The 12,653-nt window shown below is 36.7% G+C and overlaps 2 protein-coding genes across 5 annotated transcripts in view; both read right to left on the bottom strand.

Moving 5' to 3' along the window:
- The window catches only part of LOC143461311 (solute carrier family 22 member 2-like), a 162,342-nt gene extending 158,368 nt beyond the window's left edge, over window positions 1–3,974 (bottom strand). For 2 of the 4 annotated variants that reach the window (XR_013118035.1, XM_076959195.1), the window contains exons 1-6: window positions 2,481–3,974; window positions 1,192–1,325; window positions 929–1,014; window positions 720–823; window positions 392–546; window positions 115–286 (exon numbers count right to left, since the gene is read on the bottom strand). Coding sequence is in view for 3 of the 4 variants with exons in the window: in XM_076959195.1 (XP_076815310.1) it covers window positions 115–286; window positions 392–546; window positions 720–823; window positions 929–1,014; window positions 1,192–1,325; window positions 2,481–2,686 (857 nt within the window). In the remaining variant the exon portion in view is untranslated. Of the gene's footprint in view, window positions 1–114; window positions 287–391; window positions 547–719; window positions 824–928; window positions 1,015–1,191; window positions 1,326–2,476 lie in introns of all 4 variants that reach the window. The other 2 variants (XM_076959193.1, XM_076959194.1) reach the window with 2 other exon arrangements.
- Window positions 3,975–6,246: 2,272 nt separating this feature from the next.
- LOC143461309 (solute carrier family 22 member 19-like) lies at window positions 6,247–11,646 on the bottom strand. Its single transcript, XM_076959190.1, has 11 exons — window positions 11,336–11,646; window positions 10,248–10,381; window positions 9,958–10,043; window positions 9,749–9,852; window positions 9,351–9,505; window positions 8,966–9,137; window positions 7,545–7,689; window positions 7,298–7,404; window positions 6,935–7,149; window positions 6,580–6,763; window positions 6,247–6,385 (listed from the first exon to the last, which is right to left on the bottom strand). The coding sequence occupies exons 1-11, from the start codon at window positions 11,524–11,526 to the stop codon at window positions 6,370–6,372; spliced, it is 1,509 nt and encodes a 502-aa protein (XP_076815305.1). The 5' UTR covers window positions 11,527–11,646; the 3' UTR covers window positions 6,247–6,369.
- Between the last annotated feature and the right edge of the window lie 1,007 nt (window positions 11,647–12,653).

Here is a 12,653-nt window from a genome sequence, read left to right as displayed (position 1 = left end):
TGTAAACGTTTCATTTTTGTTATACTACGATTCTAACAAATCTTTTAAGCGTTAGCGATTCGAATTTAAAAGCTGTTTTACTGTGAATTAATCCAAAATGTACAAAATACTTACAAGATGGCTGGAAGTAAAGCAAAAATCTGTACAATGCCTATAGCGCCAGTCATGTATCTCCAGTTGCGAAAACAAAATGCGAAAAGTGGTAAGAAAGCAGCTCCAATACTTGACAAGAGTATATTCGATACGCTGATTCGATGGCGATAATTGTTTGGACAAATTTCATTAACTGAAACATCAGAATAATAGATTTTAATCGTAACCTATACCATGTATAATTACTTCGTTGCAGTTAATAATGTAACTGCTTAGGAAAAAGGACAAAAAGCATTACTTAAAACCATTCCAAATGCCATTCTGAGGATGTTAGAAAAGCTTTGAACAAGTGTCATGAGGTGTATTCCGATCCAAACAGGCGTAAAAGCCATCAACAATGAGCTTACTGTCAGTGCTACTATTCCTGCAAGACTTGCTACTTTACGCCCAAATCTGTCGACCAAAGTTTTAGCAGAGTTTGAGGCGTTTATAGAGAGAAGAAATTTCATCTTCAGAATTAAGCAATTTATAAGTTTGATATTTAGACTAATATTTATTTAATATTTCGTCTTAATGTCTACTACAAAGATATTTTCTACACATTTCATGAAACTCATCTTGCTTACCTGTCCGATACATATCCTCCCATAATCGATCCCAGCATGAGTCCTATCATCAGAAAAGTGCCGACAAGTGGAACAACCCATGCTTTGTCGCAGACAAGATCAAACTAAATAGATCAAAGTGTTGTGAATAGATTAGTTGAAAATGAGATTTGCTTTCTTCATTCTCATGGCTTTCTATGAAATTTATTTTACTATTGCAAGCAACCTGCCTCCATGCCGGCAGTAAATTCCCCTGGTTCTTCAAAATAGCGCCATCCTTCATTGCATTTTATAGTGTTATTTGTAGTCGAGTTACCTGAAAGGCAAGCATGCCGTTGAACTTAACGTGTATGTTTGTAAGTGCGATTACGCAGTTTGAAACATTTGCTGTAAAATTTGTACATTTTGCTGACCAAAAACTCATACAAAAATCTTCTAACAAAACGTTGTAGACCATAATGGAATTGTGTGTTCAGTGTAGCGGAAAATTTACCTTCGTTTGTGTTGTTGTACATGTAACACCGACTCCATCGCAATTCATCGTCCGCTCCTTCTTCGACTGGGATGTACCAAGAAATGTTGTCGCTCAAGTTCGGGTCAGTAGGCGACAGCAACTTAGTTGTCTTTCTATGATATATTGTGACAACATTAAACTAATTTTAAGCTCCATGGAAATACCAATGCTGGTTCCATGTTAGCTCAGAACCAGGTCCATTCACAGCCAATAGGTATTATTTGACAATAAGCAATACGATCGAAAATATACGCTCAAAAAAGGTACGTTTGATTTACAAAACCCCTTCATTCATTTTCCAGATGAAATACTGTTATGTTGAAAAACGAATACCATTCCGTGTGTACACATGTTTGCCATTGTTATGTAGTATGTCTTTTGCGCTAACTAAAATAACTTTACATGTTCAAACATATGCAGTAACTTGCCAACTCTTAGCGAATTAAGCTGTACCCAACGCGATTAAATAAACTGCTGGAATCGAGTTGCCCAGGGCTTAAGATACCTGCGCTAAGTTTATTGGGATGAATCTACCGATCACCAATAAACTACAAGCAGATGACTGTATCATACTGAAAGTATCCCACGCAACACGTGATTAAATGTATAGGGTGGATCAATCGGGTTAGGAAAAGGGATTGTTGTTCGTTAATGCAACCTCGGTTAATTAAACTCGTGTTACTGTGGTTAAAGAAATTATATCTAGACCAGCGGTTAGGGATTGATTTCACGGGGCAGAATCGGAACCAATAGAGAAAAGTATTACCACGTCGTTATTTTCTTTATAAAGTTGTCTACGTCTACAAGTATTTTTTTTTGTTAACTTAGCTTGACAGTTATAACATATAGCAATTAAAAACAAATGTATTATTTTGACACCTAACCTATGCTTAGCGACTGTTATAAACAGTTTACATATCGATGTTCCTGATCTATGACCTTAGTTAACCCCGGGCTATAAGTCATCTACGGTCGTGGACAATCGTAAGTTTATAAATAGCAGTTTAGATAAAGTTATCAAGGTTAAGCTCATTAGCATTGGCTCCAAGAGGACAGATTTACATTAGGCTACAGTTAACATGTGATAACTTAAAGTTGGTTAACATTTAACCGGAGAAATTTCCTAAACGCGCTTTTTTATCAGGAAAAACGTTCGCAGAAAACGCACCACTGATGGCATTCATTATATGCCAAACCTTGGCCGGTGAAAGGTTGGTTAAATCTATAAAAAAAGTAAACATATTTTTTTGCCTAATGCCGTTACCTACTCATCATTTTTAGTTCCACTGGAAGTTTCTTGACCATCCAGTTCATGCACATAGCACCGATGAGGTGGCGTATAAACTGCAAAAACACTGCCCATAAAGGTCGTGGGACCGGCCAGAAAAGAAGCAAATAATAACACAGCAATTATTCTCTTCTGGAACAAGCCAAAACCAGCCAGTCGACCAAGTGTGTCGTTTGGGTCGGCCATGATTAATATTATGTGTATTGACGAGCGTACAAACTATATTACACAGTCCTTCAACTTAAACACGCTCGTAAGCTTATATCATGTAATACACTGATAAAGATGCGACAAAAAGACCAGCAGAAGTTAACATTCTGGAATATAAACGTATTTCATTATAGGGTCGAAATACTAATATATAATCTATTCATCAAAGTTTATTACAGTAGACTTTGCCTAAGCCGCTTCCTAAAGTGGAACAGAAAAAGGTGGCGACTTACACGAACTGGCGACTGAGGCAATCAACATAAAATCGAATTTTTAATTGTATTTTTTAAGGTACTACATTTAGATTAAAAAATCTGTAGGTTGCTTGTTAAAATTAAACCTATCCAAACCGGGTGCACGACATTACCACACCATTTTTCTATCGTTAATTACTCGAAAACTATACAGTACGTCGTAAAGTGATCGGATTTTTACAGGTTAGAAGGAAAAACATCTGGCTTCCTGTATACATCATAATTGTAAAGTTATAGAAAGCGCATTTAGTGTCAATTTAGTATTTCTACAATTGATACATTCGTAAAAGTTTTTCTTGTTATGCCGCGCCTCCCCTGTGCAGAAAACCAGCTGACCGTGAAGAGAGACCTTAGTCGAGTTAGTTGTGCGTCAATGAGTAAACGAAAACGATACGCTTCAATGCGGAGAGAGAGCAAAGCTATGAAAATATGACTATATTTCAAAAGTTACACAACGAAACTTTATAAAACCAACATGGACAGATAGTTGAACATTGTTTAGGAAAAGTCACCAAATTTCAAGCGTCTACAGCAAACAGTGCAACTGTACGCCACGTTTTGCTGTGACTGTGTGCAGGGTCGGCCACACATAGTGTAAATAGGGTTAATGCTTATCGAGATATAAAGGTTTTATTTTTGTACATAGAAGAGCCTCCTAGCCTAAATTTTCTTAAAAGGCACTAACTCGTATCCAACAGCCCTAGGCTACAGTCAAAACCTGCTAGATGGTTTTTTGAATACAGAATACGATTCTGCACAAGTTAGCAAAACTGCGCTATAAAAACGACATTCTCTATTCACTATAGCTAATCTCATTCTCATCTTCATTATGTAATTTCTGGCTAGGCCGCTTCACCTAACTGTAGTATGGCTAACAAAAGGCAAGTTAAAACTGATAAAAACAGTATACTGTGACGAGGTTTCCGGGTGCTTTATAAATGTACATTGTAGCGTACAATAAGGTTGTGTTATCAACCAGTAATCGATTTAATCTTCTTCTGTAGAGTGTAATTGATATTAATACAGATGAGCCATATCAATCTCTCCACACAAAGAACGATTTTGGAACAGTTCAAACTTTTATTGGCTCAAGCACTCTTCTTTTCAAACTTATTTTATTGCGTGTTGCCCAGCATATTGCATATATCCTTGTACATCATTAAATAGTTAAGTTTAGAAGCCGATTTGCAGGACATTCAATTTCTATATCTACTGCGTCGCACTACATTCCGTGGCTATAACTTGTGTAATTTCCTGACTTATTCGGTAAGCCTATACTAAGCCAGTGGTTCTGCTGATGTTATTTGTTCGATCTCTGATGTCTGTTGAATGCATTTAAGCTTGCTACATTGTTATAGCTAACTCATAATTTTTATTGAATTACTTCCCGTCCGTGAGGCATTAAAACAAGTTCAGCCAGCTGTAAGCTTTGTCTAGAGAACATAGTTGCGTTTATCATTCCCGTCTTCATATTTGATAACGCTGACCATTCTCACCGTTATGCACACGAGAGAACTTAGAGAAGACCCTGTGCCTGTTATTTAATATTTACCAACGTTTCAGTCCTTGCTTGGTTAAGCATAGATAAACACGCGCTGTATATTGGTATGGCGAGAATAGGTCAAACTATGATGTAATACCACAAGGACACTTTGGTGCTCGAAACCTATCAGATCACACACACTCTTACCTTTTTACATAACGAACATTTTATAACAAGCAGTGGGAACTATTTTGCAGAAATTTTGCTATTCGGAATTATGCACCGATGCACCGAATGAAATTTAGGAAACACATTATTTATGCACCGTGTTGTGTTTGACACAATGCAAACCATCTATTCTATGACATTTAGGCTACCTGCCGTACATTCTGTCTTGCGTGGTAAAAAATATTGTTTGCATGAGGTTGTAATGATTTTCTCTCAGCCTCTGAGTTAATTGTGTAATTGAACGCTAATTGTCTTGGGTAGAGGATGACAAATTTGTCTATCTTGACACTGAAGTTTTTCGAGTTGATTTCAATAATGGTTACACAGGAACGACGATTGTATAAACTGATTATATTGAAGCTTCTTTAAACGATTACATTTAGATAAAACATTGGCATAGCAACAACATAAAAACCTCCATGTTAGAGCTTTGATTGTAATAATAAGAATGAACGAATAGATGTGTATAACTCACGTAATATAGGCAGGCGCAATATTTTATGCTATGATTTAAAACGGTAAATAGGAAGTCATTGATACGTCATGTTATGCTTCGCTGATTCGATACTCGAAGACGAGAATTCTATATCTTATACAATCAGTACATTAAAGATATCATCACAAGGTTATGTCATCTGTCAAGAAAGCGTATTGGTATCATAACCACAGATTGAGTGACGTTATTTTCAACTGTTTTGTAGTTTTCACGCAAAAGGTTTGCAAAGTTAGAGAAAAAGACGAAGTTAAAATCTGACGTTTTCAGCCTTCGTCTATAATAATCACTCACTGACGATATGCATCTCTATGGTGTTTACGTTACCAAGAATGATCTTTCGATTAATTTCGGGATAACGGGGGTTGGTTATACTTCAAAGGAGTCGGAGAAATGTTGTCTTCGGCCGTTTTTTGAATGTATTTCATGTTTTGTGCAGACAAAGCACGATCGATTTATTATGCGAAACAAATCTTGGGCTGGAAATTTAACTTGCAGGTTGCCTTTGGCTGCCTTGCAATTGGTATTTTTTATTTAAGCGGTACAGTTAAATTTCTATAACACCATACTTGACTTAACGTATGTCAAAAACTAGGAAACTCGAAACAACTTCGTCGGTCCCGGCGAATCTCCCATTAAAATGCACGTAGACTAGAATAACGATAACTTCAAGCTCTCCAAAACTTTGTAACGACATTTAGGCAAACTACAGTAGAAGTGGTTTGTAGTCACCCGCATTAATAACGCCCTTTTATTGAAATCAATTACAAAATCGTTTATTGTGATGATTCAAACACCACCACGGTAATTTGTTTCTTGAATGGGTTGCAACAGAAGCGAGAAAAGCTGACACGTTTTCTATTGGATCACAATGCCCTGGTGTTCGTTTCTTTGCAAACAGCGAAGTGTGAGTTGTATCTGAAAGATATAATGAAAGCTAAAGTATTTCCATACAGTTTCTCAAACGAACTAAGGTTTATCAACTTGTAATTTAAAATATTTCTCCACTGATAGCATAAAGTTATTTAATTAAAACTTAGGCGTATAAAAGGGCATTATTTGAGTATTTCCGAACAACCTGCTCTGTAGTCGGGCATCTTCCAGAGAATCGGGCAAAGGCTGTGATTTCGTCTCTGGCAAAAAGTACATCGCAAAAGCAGATGTGACCGCAAAGATCCCAAGCACCAAATAAGGTATGGATTCATGCACAGTGGTGCCTGCATAGAGCGTTTGATGTTTATGTGAACTATTTTAAGCAGTCTTTTAATTCGCAGTAAACTTATCAACTACAGTTTAAACGATATTACACATGCAGCAAACAAATAAGCAATTATGCACTAGTTAAGTTACAAATCTGATTTCAGAAATGACTTTGCTGATAGTTTCCAGTGATGTGAACAATCCTGCTCACCTAAATATATCACAAAAGGAACCAATCCTCCAGAAATTCTTGCCACAAATGAGCAAGCGCCATATGACTGACTCCTGAGAAGTGTTGGGAAAAGGTCTCCGGTGAACGCGTACAGTAGCGACAAAACAGCCGCTGGAGAAGAGTTTTCCAACGACGTTGCAAGCAATCACTGCCACGTTGTTTACTGTATATACGATAACAAAAGCAATTACTTATATAGTGCAACTTGTTTTCTATGAATATGACGTAAAGAGATCTATATCTGCTGTAAAAGTTTTATAAAGAAACAAGCAACATTAATTCTAATTATAAGTTAATTTATGCGTTACATGTTTGACCCATCAATCTAAAGTACCGGATTGCAATATAGGTGTTATCAACAAAACAACCCCAGTGATGGTGTTGAATATGACAAACGTAAGACGGCAACCTAACTTTTGAATCGTCAGCATAGACAAAATGTGACCAGGCGTTTCTGCCCCACTGACACACAAAAATACAAGGTAACGATTTCCTTTCAAGTTGTTCGCATTCAGCGAAAGACCGTAAAAGGAACTGCTCAGCGACAGCCTAAATCAAAAACCAACTGAACCGAAAGGTTTTGATGAAGTAACTTTACACAAACCTTATAGCAGACAACTTATTTAACCTTTAACAACACTCCAACACTTCGCATGTCACAATATAACTTCAATCATGTTCGCATTAAAGAAATTACCAAGCCAAACTGAAAATTATTATCCTCTTCCGAAGAAAAGGTATCTTAATCAAGTGAAGATAAGACAGTTTCTCTTTGTTGGTGTCTTTTTCTCCCGATTTGTCAGACTGCACATGCAAATAAAAATTATTTGTAGCCAAATTATACACTATAGGCATACTTTAGCATATTATAGGCTACACAAGAACTGATTGTGCACGTTTACATCTTAACGTTACTTTTCGTTCTATATTCACTTATAAGTTACGTTTTGTGACGGTTCCTTTTTTAGTTCTGTCATATCGGTCTTCTTCAGATCGATTTTATTTAGTTCAGCCGCTTTGTAAAGAATTTTTTTAAGTTGTTTCTCCTTTCCTTTCTGGCTTAACCACTTGAGAGATTCCTCGAGGATGCTGAAAAACAATGCTATTATTTTCTTGTGAGAATATTTTGATTACGTTACGTAAATTTAGTTTATTGCATTTTGTTATTTGTGATCCTAAACCGCCGGCAAATCTTTTTAATTGTGTGTGCAATGCTAAGCCAAATTTTTTAATTCAAAAAGTATTTGTATTAGGTGTGTACGTAAAGTTAATAAATCCACTCATGCTTGTAACAAAAACTCGGGCAATTACAAAAGATTAATTGTTAAAAACCGTTTTTCCTCGACCGTTCAAAATTCGCATATATACCTCTCAACCCGCCAAGTACTTTACCACACAAATGGCGCGTAAAGGAGGCTCCACGCTGCGTTGGGTATAGATTACCTGTAGGCTTCAGTGTAATAGCTATGATCTGAGTTTTTTGTTTAGAGATATAACATGATAGCAATCTATAGCGATCAATTAGAATACATTGATAGACTATATACAAACGCTAGCAATTTTACAGTATGGCATGTTAATCTTTATCCTCGGACTGAGGAATGCCTTTGAACGAATTATACCCGGCGATGATTTCTGATCGCTGGAGCCCCGGTTACCGAGCTAGCCTTTGTGCAAGTTCCTATTGTCATACATTTTTTGTTTTGTTTTTTTAATTTTTCTTTCGTATTTTTCGAATTTACAACGGTCCGCCAGATCCACTGAACAGAACCAATTATGTTGTTAATGCCTTGCCCAGGGCATTACAATGTTATAGCGCCACTGGGTATCGAACATGGAACACGAGCCGCATTTATTGCGAGGCCAGAGTATAACCAATACAGAAGGAAAGGCAAAAGACAGAAAGAAGTAGGCTTATAGCCACTGGAGTATAGGCTATAGTGCTTAGCCTAATGCCTAATGCCTAATGCCTACCTATGCAGTCAATACAACGTGCATTATGAAAACTGCGAATGATTGTTATCAAGTGTGGACATTGCATCCAAACCTTAGCGTTCCCTAAATGGCAAAACTCATGGAAGCGTACCTTTATAGCTGCTGTTTTCCTTAACACCATTTGTAAACAACAAGGAATTTCGAATTGCAGGAAGTGTATGTGAGAATTGAGGTGGGAGTGGTGAGGTAAAGACAATTTTGATACGATAAGTGAAACATGCGTATAGGTGTTATATAGCACATAGTATCAAATGCATTATTTTAAGAAAATTAAATTGGTTTTACCACTTTACTTCGACTTTTGCTTTTGTACTTTAAACAATATAGCAATTTAAATATAACAAACCTAAAAACATCTAAAAATGCTTACAAGATGGCTGGAAGTAAAGCAAACAGCTGTACAATGCCCAAAGCGCCAGTCATGTATCGCCAGTTGCGAAAACAAAATGCGAAAAGTGGTAAGAAAGCGGAGCCAACACTTGACAAGAGTATATTCGATACGCTGATTCGGTGCCGATACTTATTTGGACATACTTCGTTAACTAAAGCATAAGTACAACAGTTATGATAAGCGTAGCCTATTATGTAGGAACCTCAAAGCAACATACATTGATTAAAATACTGTAGCTTTGAAGAAATATTGTGAATACTTACTCTAAACAAATACTAGTAAATAATGATAAATAGTAAATAATAAATGGTAAGTAAATACTATATAAGTACTGTAACTTTGGGAACAGAACAAGAAGCATTACGCAAAACTATTCCAGATGCCATTCTAATGATGTTGGCAAATTCTTGAACGAGCGTCATAAGGTGTATTCCGATCCAAACAGGCGTGAATGATATCAACAGTGTGCTTACTGTCAGTGCTACCATTCCTGTGAGACTCGCGGTTTTTCGACCGAATCTGTTGACAATATTTGGAGGTGTTTTTAGAAAAGAACGTTTATTATCTTCCTTCAGAATCTAGCAGTTTATAAGTTTGAAATTATGGAATTTTTTTAATTTTGACATGCTACAAAAAATGTTTTATTTATATGCGACAAATTGTTTTTTATTTTGACAAGGTACGTTTCAAATACGACCGCACCGCTATCTATACTATTTTTCTCGATCTCGAATGCAATTTCATGAAACTCATCTTGCTTACCTGTCCGATACATATCCTCCCGTGATCGATCCCAGCATGAGTCCAAACATCATGAAGGAGGCAACAAGTGGAACAACCCATGCTTTGTCGCAGACAAGATCAAACTAAATAGATCAAAGTGATGTGAATAGATTAGTTGAAAATGAGATTTGCTTTCTTCATTCTCATGGCTTTCTATGAAATTTATTCTACTATTCCAAGCAACCTGCCTCCATACTGGCAGTAAATTCCCCTGGTTCTTCAAAATAGCGCCATCCTTCATTGCATTTTATAGTGTTATTTGCAGTCGAGTTATCTGAAAAATAAGCAGCAGTAGACAAAACATGCTTTTTTCTCGCAGGGTGATGCAGCTTAAAACATGTGTGGTTACTAGTTAGATAAAATATAATCGGTCTTTCTTTTCTGTACCAATACAAACAGAAATCGGACAACGTTGTGTAGTCTTTCACTGAATCACTAGCCTTATGGTAATGCCTATTCAATTCCGCTGTAAATTCACCTGTGTAGGTGTTGTTGTACATGTAACACTGACTCCATCGCAATTCATCGTCCGCTCCATTTTCAGTTGGAATGTACCGAGAAATGATGTCGCTCACGTTTGAATCAGTAGGCGACAGCAACTTAGTTGTCTTTCTGTGACATTTATTGAAAACATTGAAGCAATTTAAACGACATTTTGGACTCTGCAGAATTATCACAGTAATTAGTGGGTGTTTCACTAAAACTATAATTAATCTATGACGCAGACGTTGGTTAAAGAAAGAAGTTGGCAAAGAGAAGAGCTGTTAGTTGACAAAACCATCCTCGAACAGTTTATCTTTTCGCATCAGGGTTGATTTGATTATATTTGAATTGACGGTTAATGGTTGATCTCAATGGGGGAGGGTAGATATGGAACCAATAAGAATAGGATAGAGCAGCCATTATTTCGCCTAAAAATAGTTCTAAGCCCTTGAAAGTATTGATTTCTTGGTTAATCAAACGTCGACGTTGCAATATATAGTTACTTAAGTCCATCCTCTAACCAGTCTAACCTAAATGTAACTTGCAACTAATATCAACTGTTCACTCATCATATATTATATTGGCATCCTGACTCAAGCTATCTTTGACACCAGTTTGGTGACAACTTTCGATGGAAAGGTCATCTCGTATGTTTCTATGCAAAAAGTTGAATCTTGATTTTCAGAGTTAACTTGAATAGAGCAGTCGCAATAAATTAAGAAAGGTTAAAGTTAGCCTCTTAATAACGGTTGTCAATAATTGAGTAAATATTTAACCGGAGAGAAATGCGAGGCTTTTATGAGCTGCAACCATTGCACTAAGAAGATAGTTATTGTTTAGGCTTGAGATAGTACCTGATAACTTTAAATTAAGTTAACCTTTAACGTTAACCAGAGAGAAAGGCCTGGATGCGCTGTTCTGTCAGAAACCTTTACACAAACTGCCCTACGGTGGCATTCATTAGACACCAGACCCTTCCCTTGCAAAAGGTCAATTAAATCAATAACAAAGATATGGTATACCTATATTATACATACGTTTATAAATCCTATTTTATATTTTTCCTGAAAAATGACGTTATACCTACTGGACGTTTCTTGACCATCCAGTTCCTGCACATAGCACCGATGAGGTGGCGTATAAACTGCAAAAACGCTGCTTACAAAAGATGTGGGACCGGCCAGAAAAGAAGCAAATAATATCACAGCAATTATTCTCTTCTGGAACAAGCCAAAACCAGCCAATCGACCAAGTATATCGTTTGGAGCAGCCATGACTAATTTTGTGTGTATATTTCCAGCAAGCGAAGTGTTTCAAATTGATTACCTTTTTTAATAGGCCACACTGGTTAAAGTAGCACAGGCTATCATTCTTCACGGTTTAGTGAGGGTAAACTTTTCTGATAAAATTCAGAGTACAAATAGGTTATTTAAGAGAAATATTAAAAAAAAGTATCCAGGGAGGAATAATTGATTAAACTATATCAATTTCATTCAGGTCTGCAGGCTATAGATCATTTAAGCCTATGTTGTCTATACTGCTTATATAAACTATACATTGATAACAGACAAACTAACACGTAAGCGCATAATCCAGCAGTTTTGCTGACGTTTGTTGAACTGTGATCTCTGTTATATGCATCTAAGCCCGTTGCAGTATTGTAGCTAATATATAAATTTCATTGAAATGTTTCTCGCCACTGAGGTATCAAGACAAGTTTAGCTGTATAGCTGCTGAACTGTGTTTATTGTGCTTTTCCTTACACCTAAAACACTGAACATTCTCCTCGTTATACACACCAGGCCCTATCAGTTATTACTGACGTTGCTATCTTTGCTTGGAGCATATGCAGGTAAACACGCCCTATATGTGGTTACTATGCCAAGTAAACAGACCTGGGCACAAACGCGTTCATTTTTTACGAAGTGACTACTTCACCGGCGTCCGTTTACCAAAGTTGCTGAATCACAATAAGGTGACCGGAAGATTTTCGCTGATAGGTTTATCACTCTCGTTTTAAAGTAAGTAGTGCGATGGCGTAGTGGTTAACGATGGGGCCCGTATGCTCGAGGTCTCGGGTTCCACTTTTGCCATTGTTTGACTTCTTTTTTATTGTCCAAATTTATTTTCGATTTAATTTAGTCATGAGAGGTGAGAGTGAGAACTTTTTATACTTTCTTTAGGTAGATACAAGACAAATAGTAAAGGATAATTTTAAACACTTAAACACAAAATTGTATAAAACCTGAAGTAACTTCGTCCAGCACCCACCTTTTTGCTTAAAACTTTGCTAACTGGAACACTCTACCTCGCATTGCTTTTACTATTGATTTTAGTTTAACCCATAGGCTCCAAAGCTAGAGAAATTTACAAAGCTTTCAACTGTGATATTATGTTTCTA

The sequence above is a fragment of the Clavelina lepadiformis genome, chromosome 5 (genome assembly GCF_947623445.1).
Source record: "Clavelina lepadiformis chromosome 5, kaClaLepa1.1, whole genome shotgun sequence".
Taxonomy (NCBI): Eukaryota; Metazoa; Chordata; class Ascidiacea; order Aplousobranchia; family Clavelinidae; genus Clavelina; species Clavelina lepadiformis.
The sequence above is the reverse complement of the archived record's forward strand: the minus strand, read 5'-3'. Positions and strand labels throughout refer to the sequence as shown.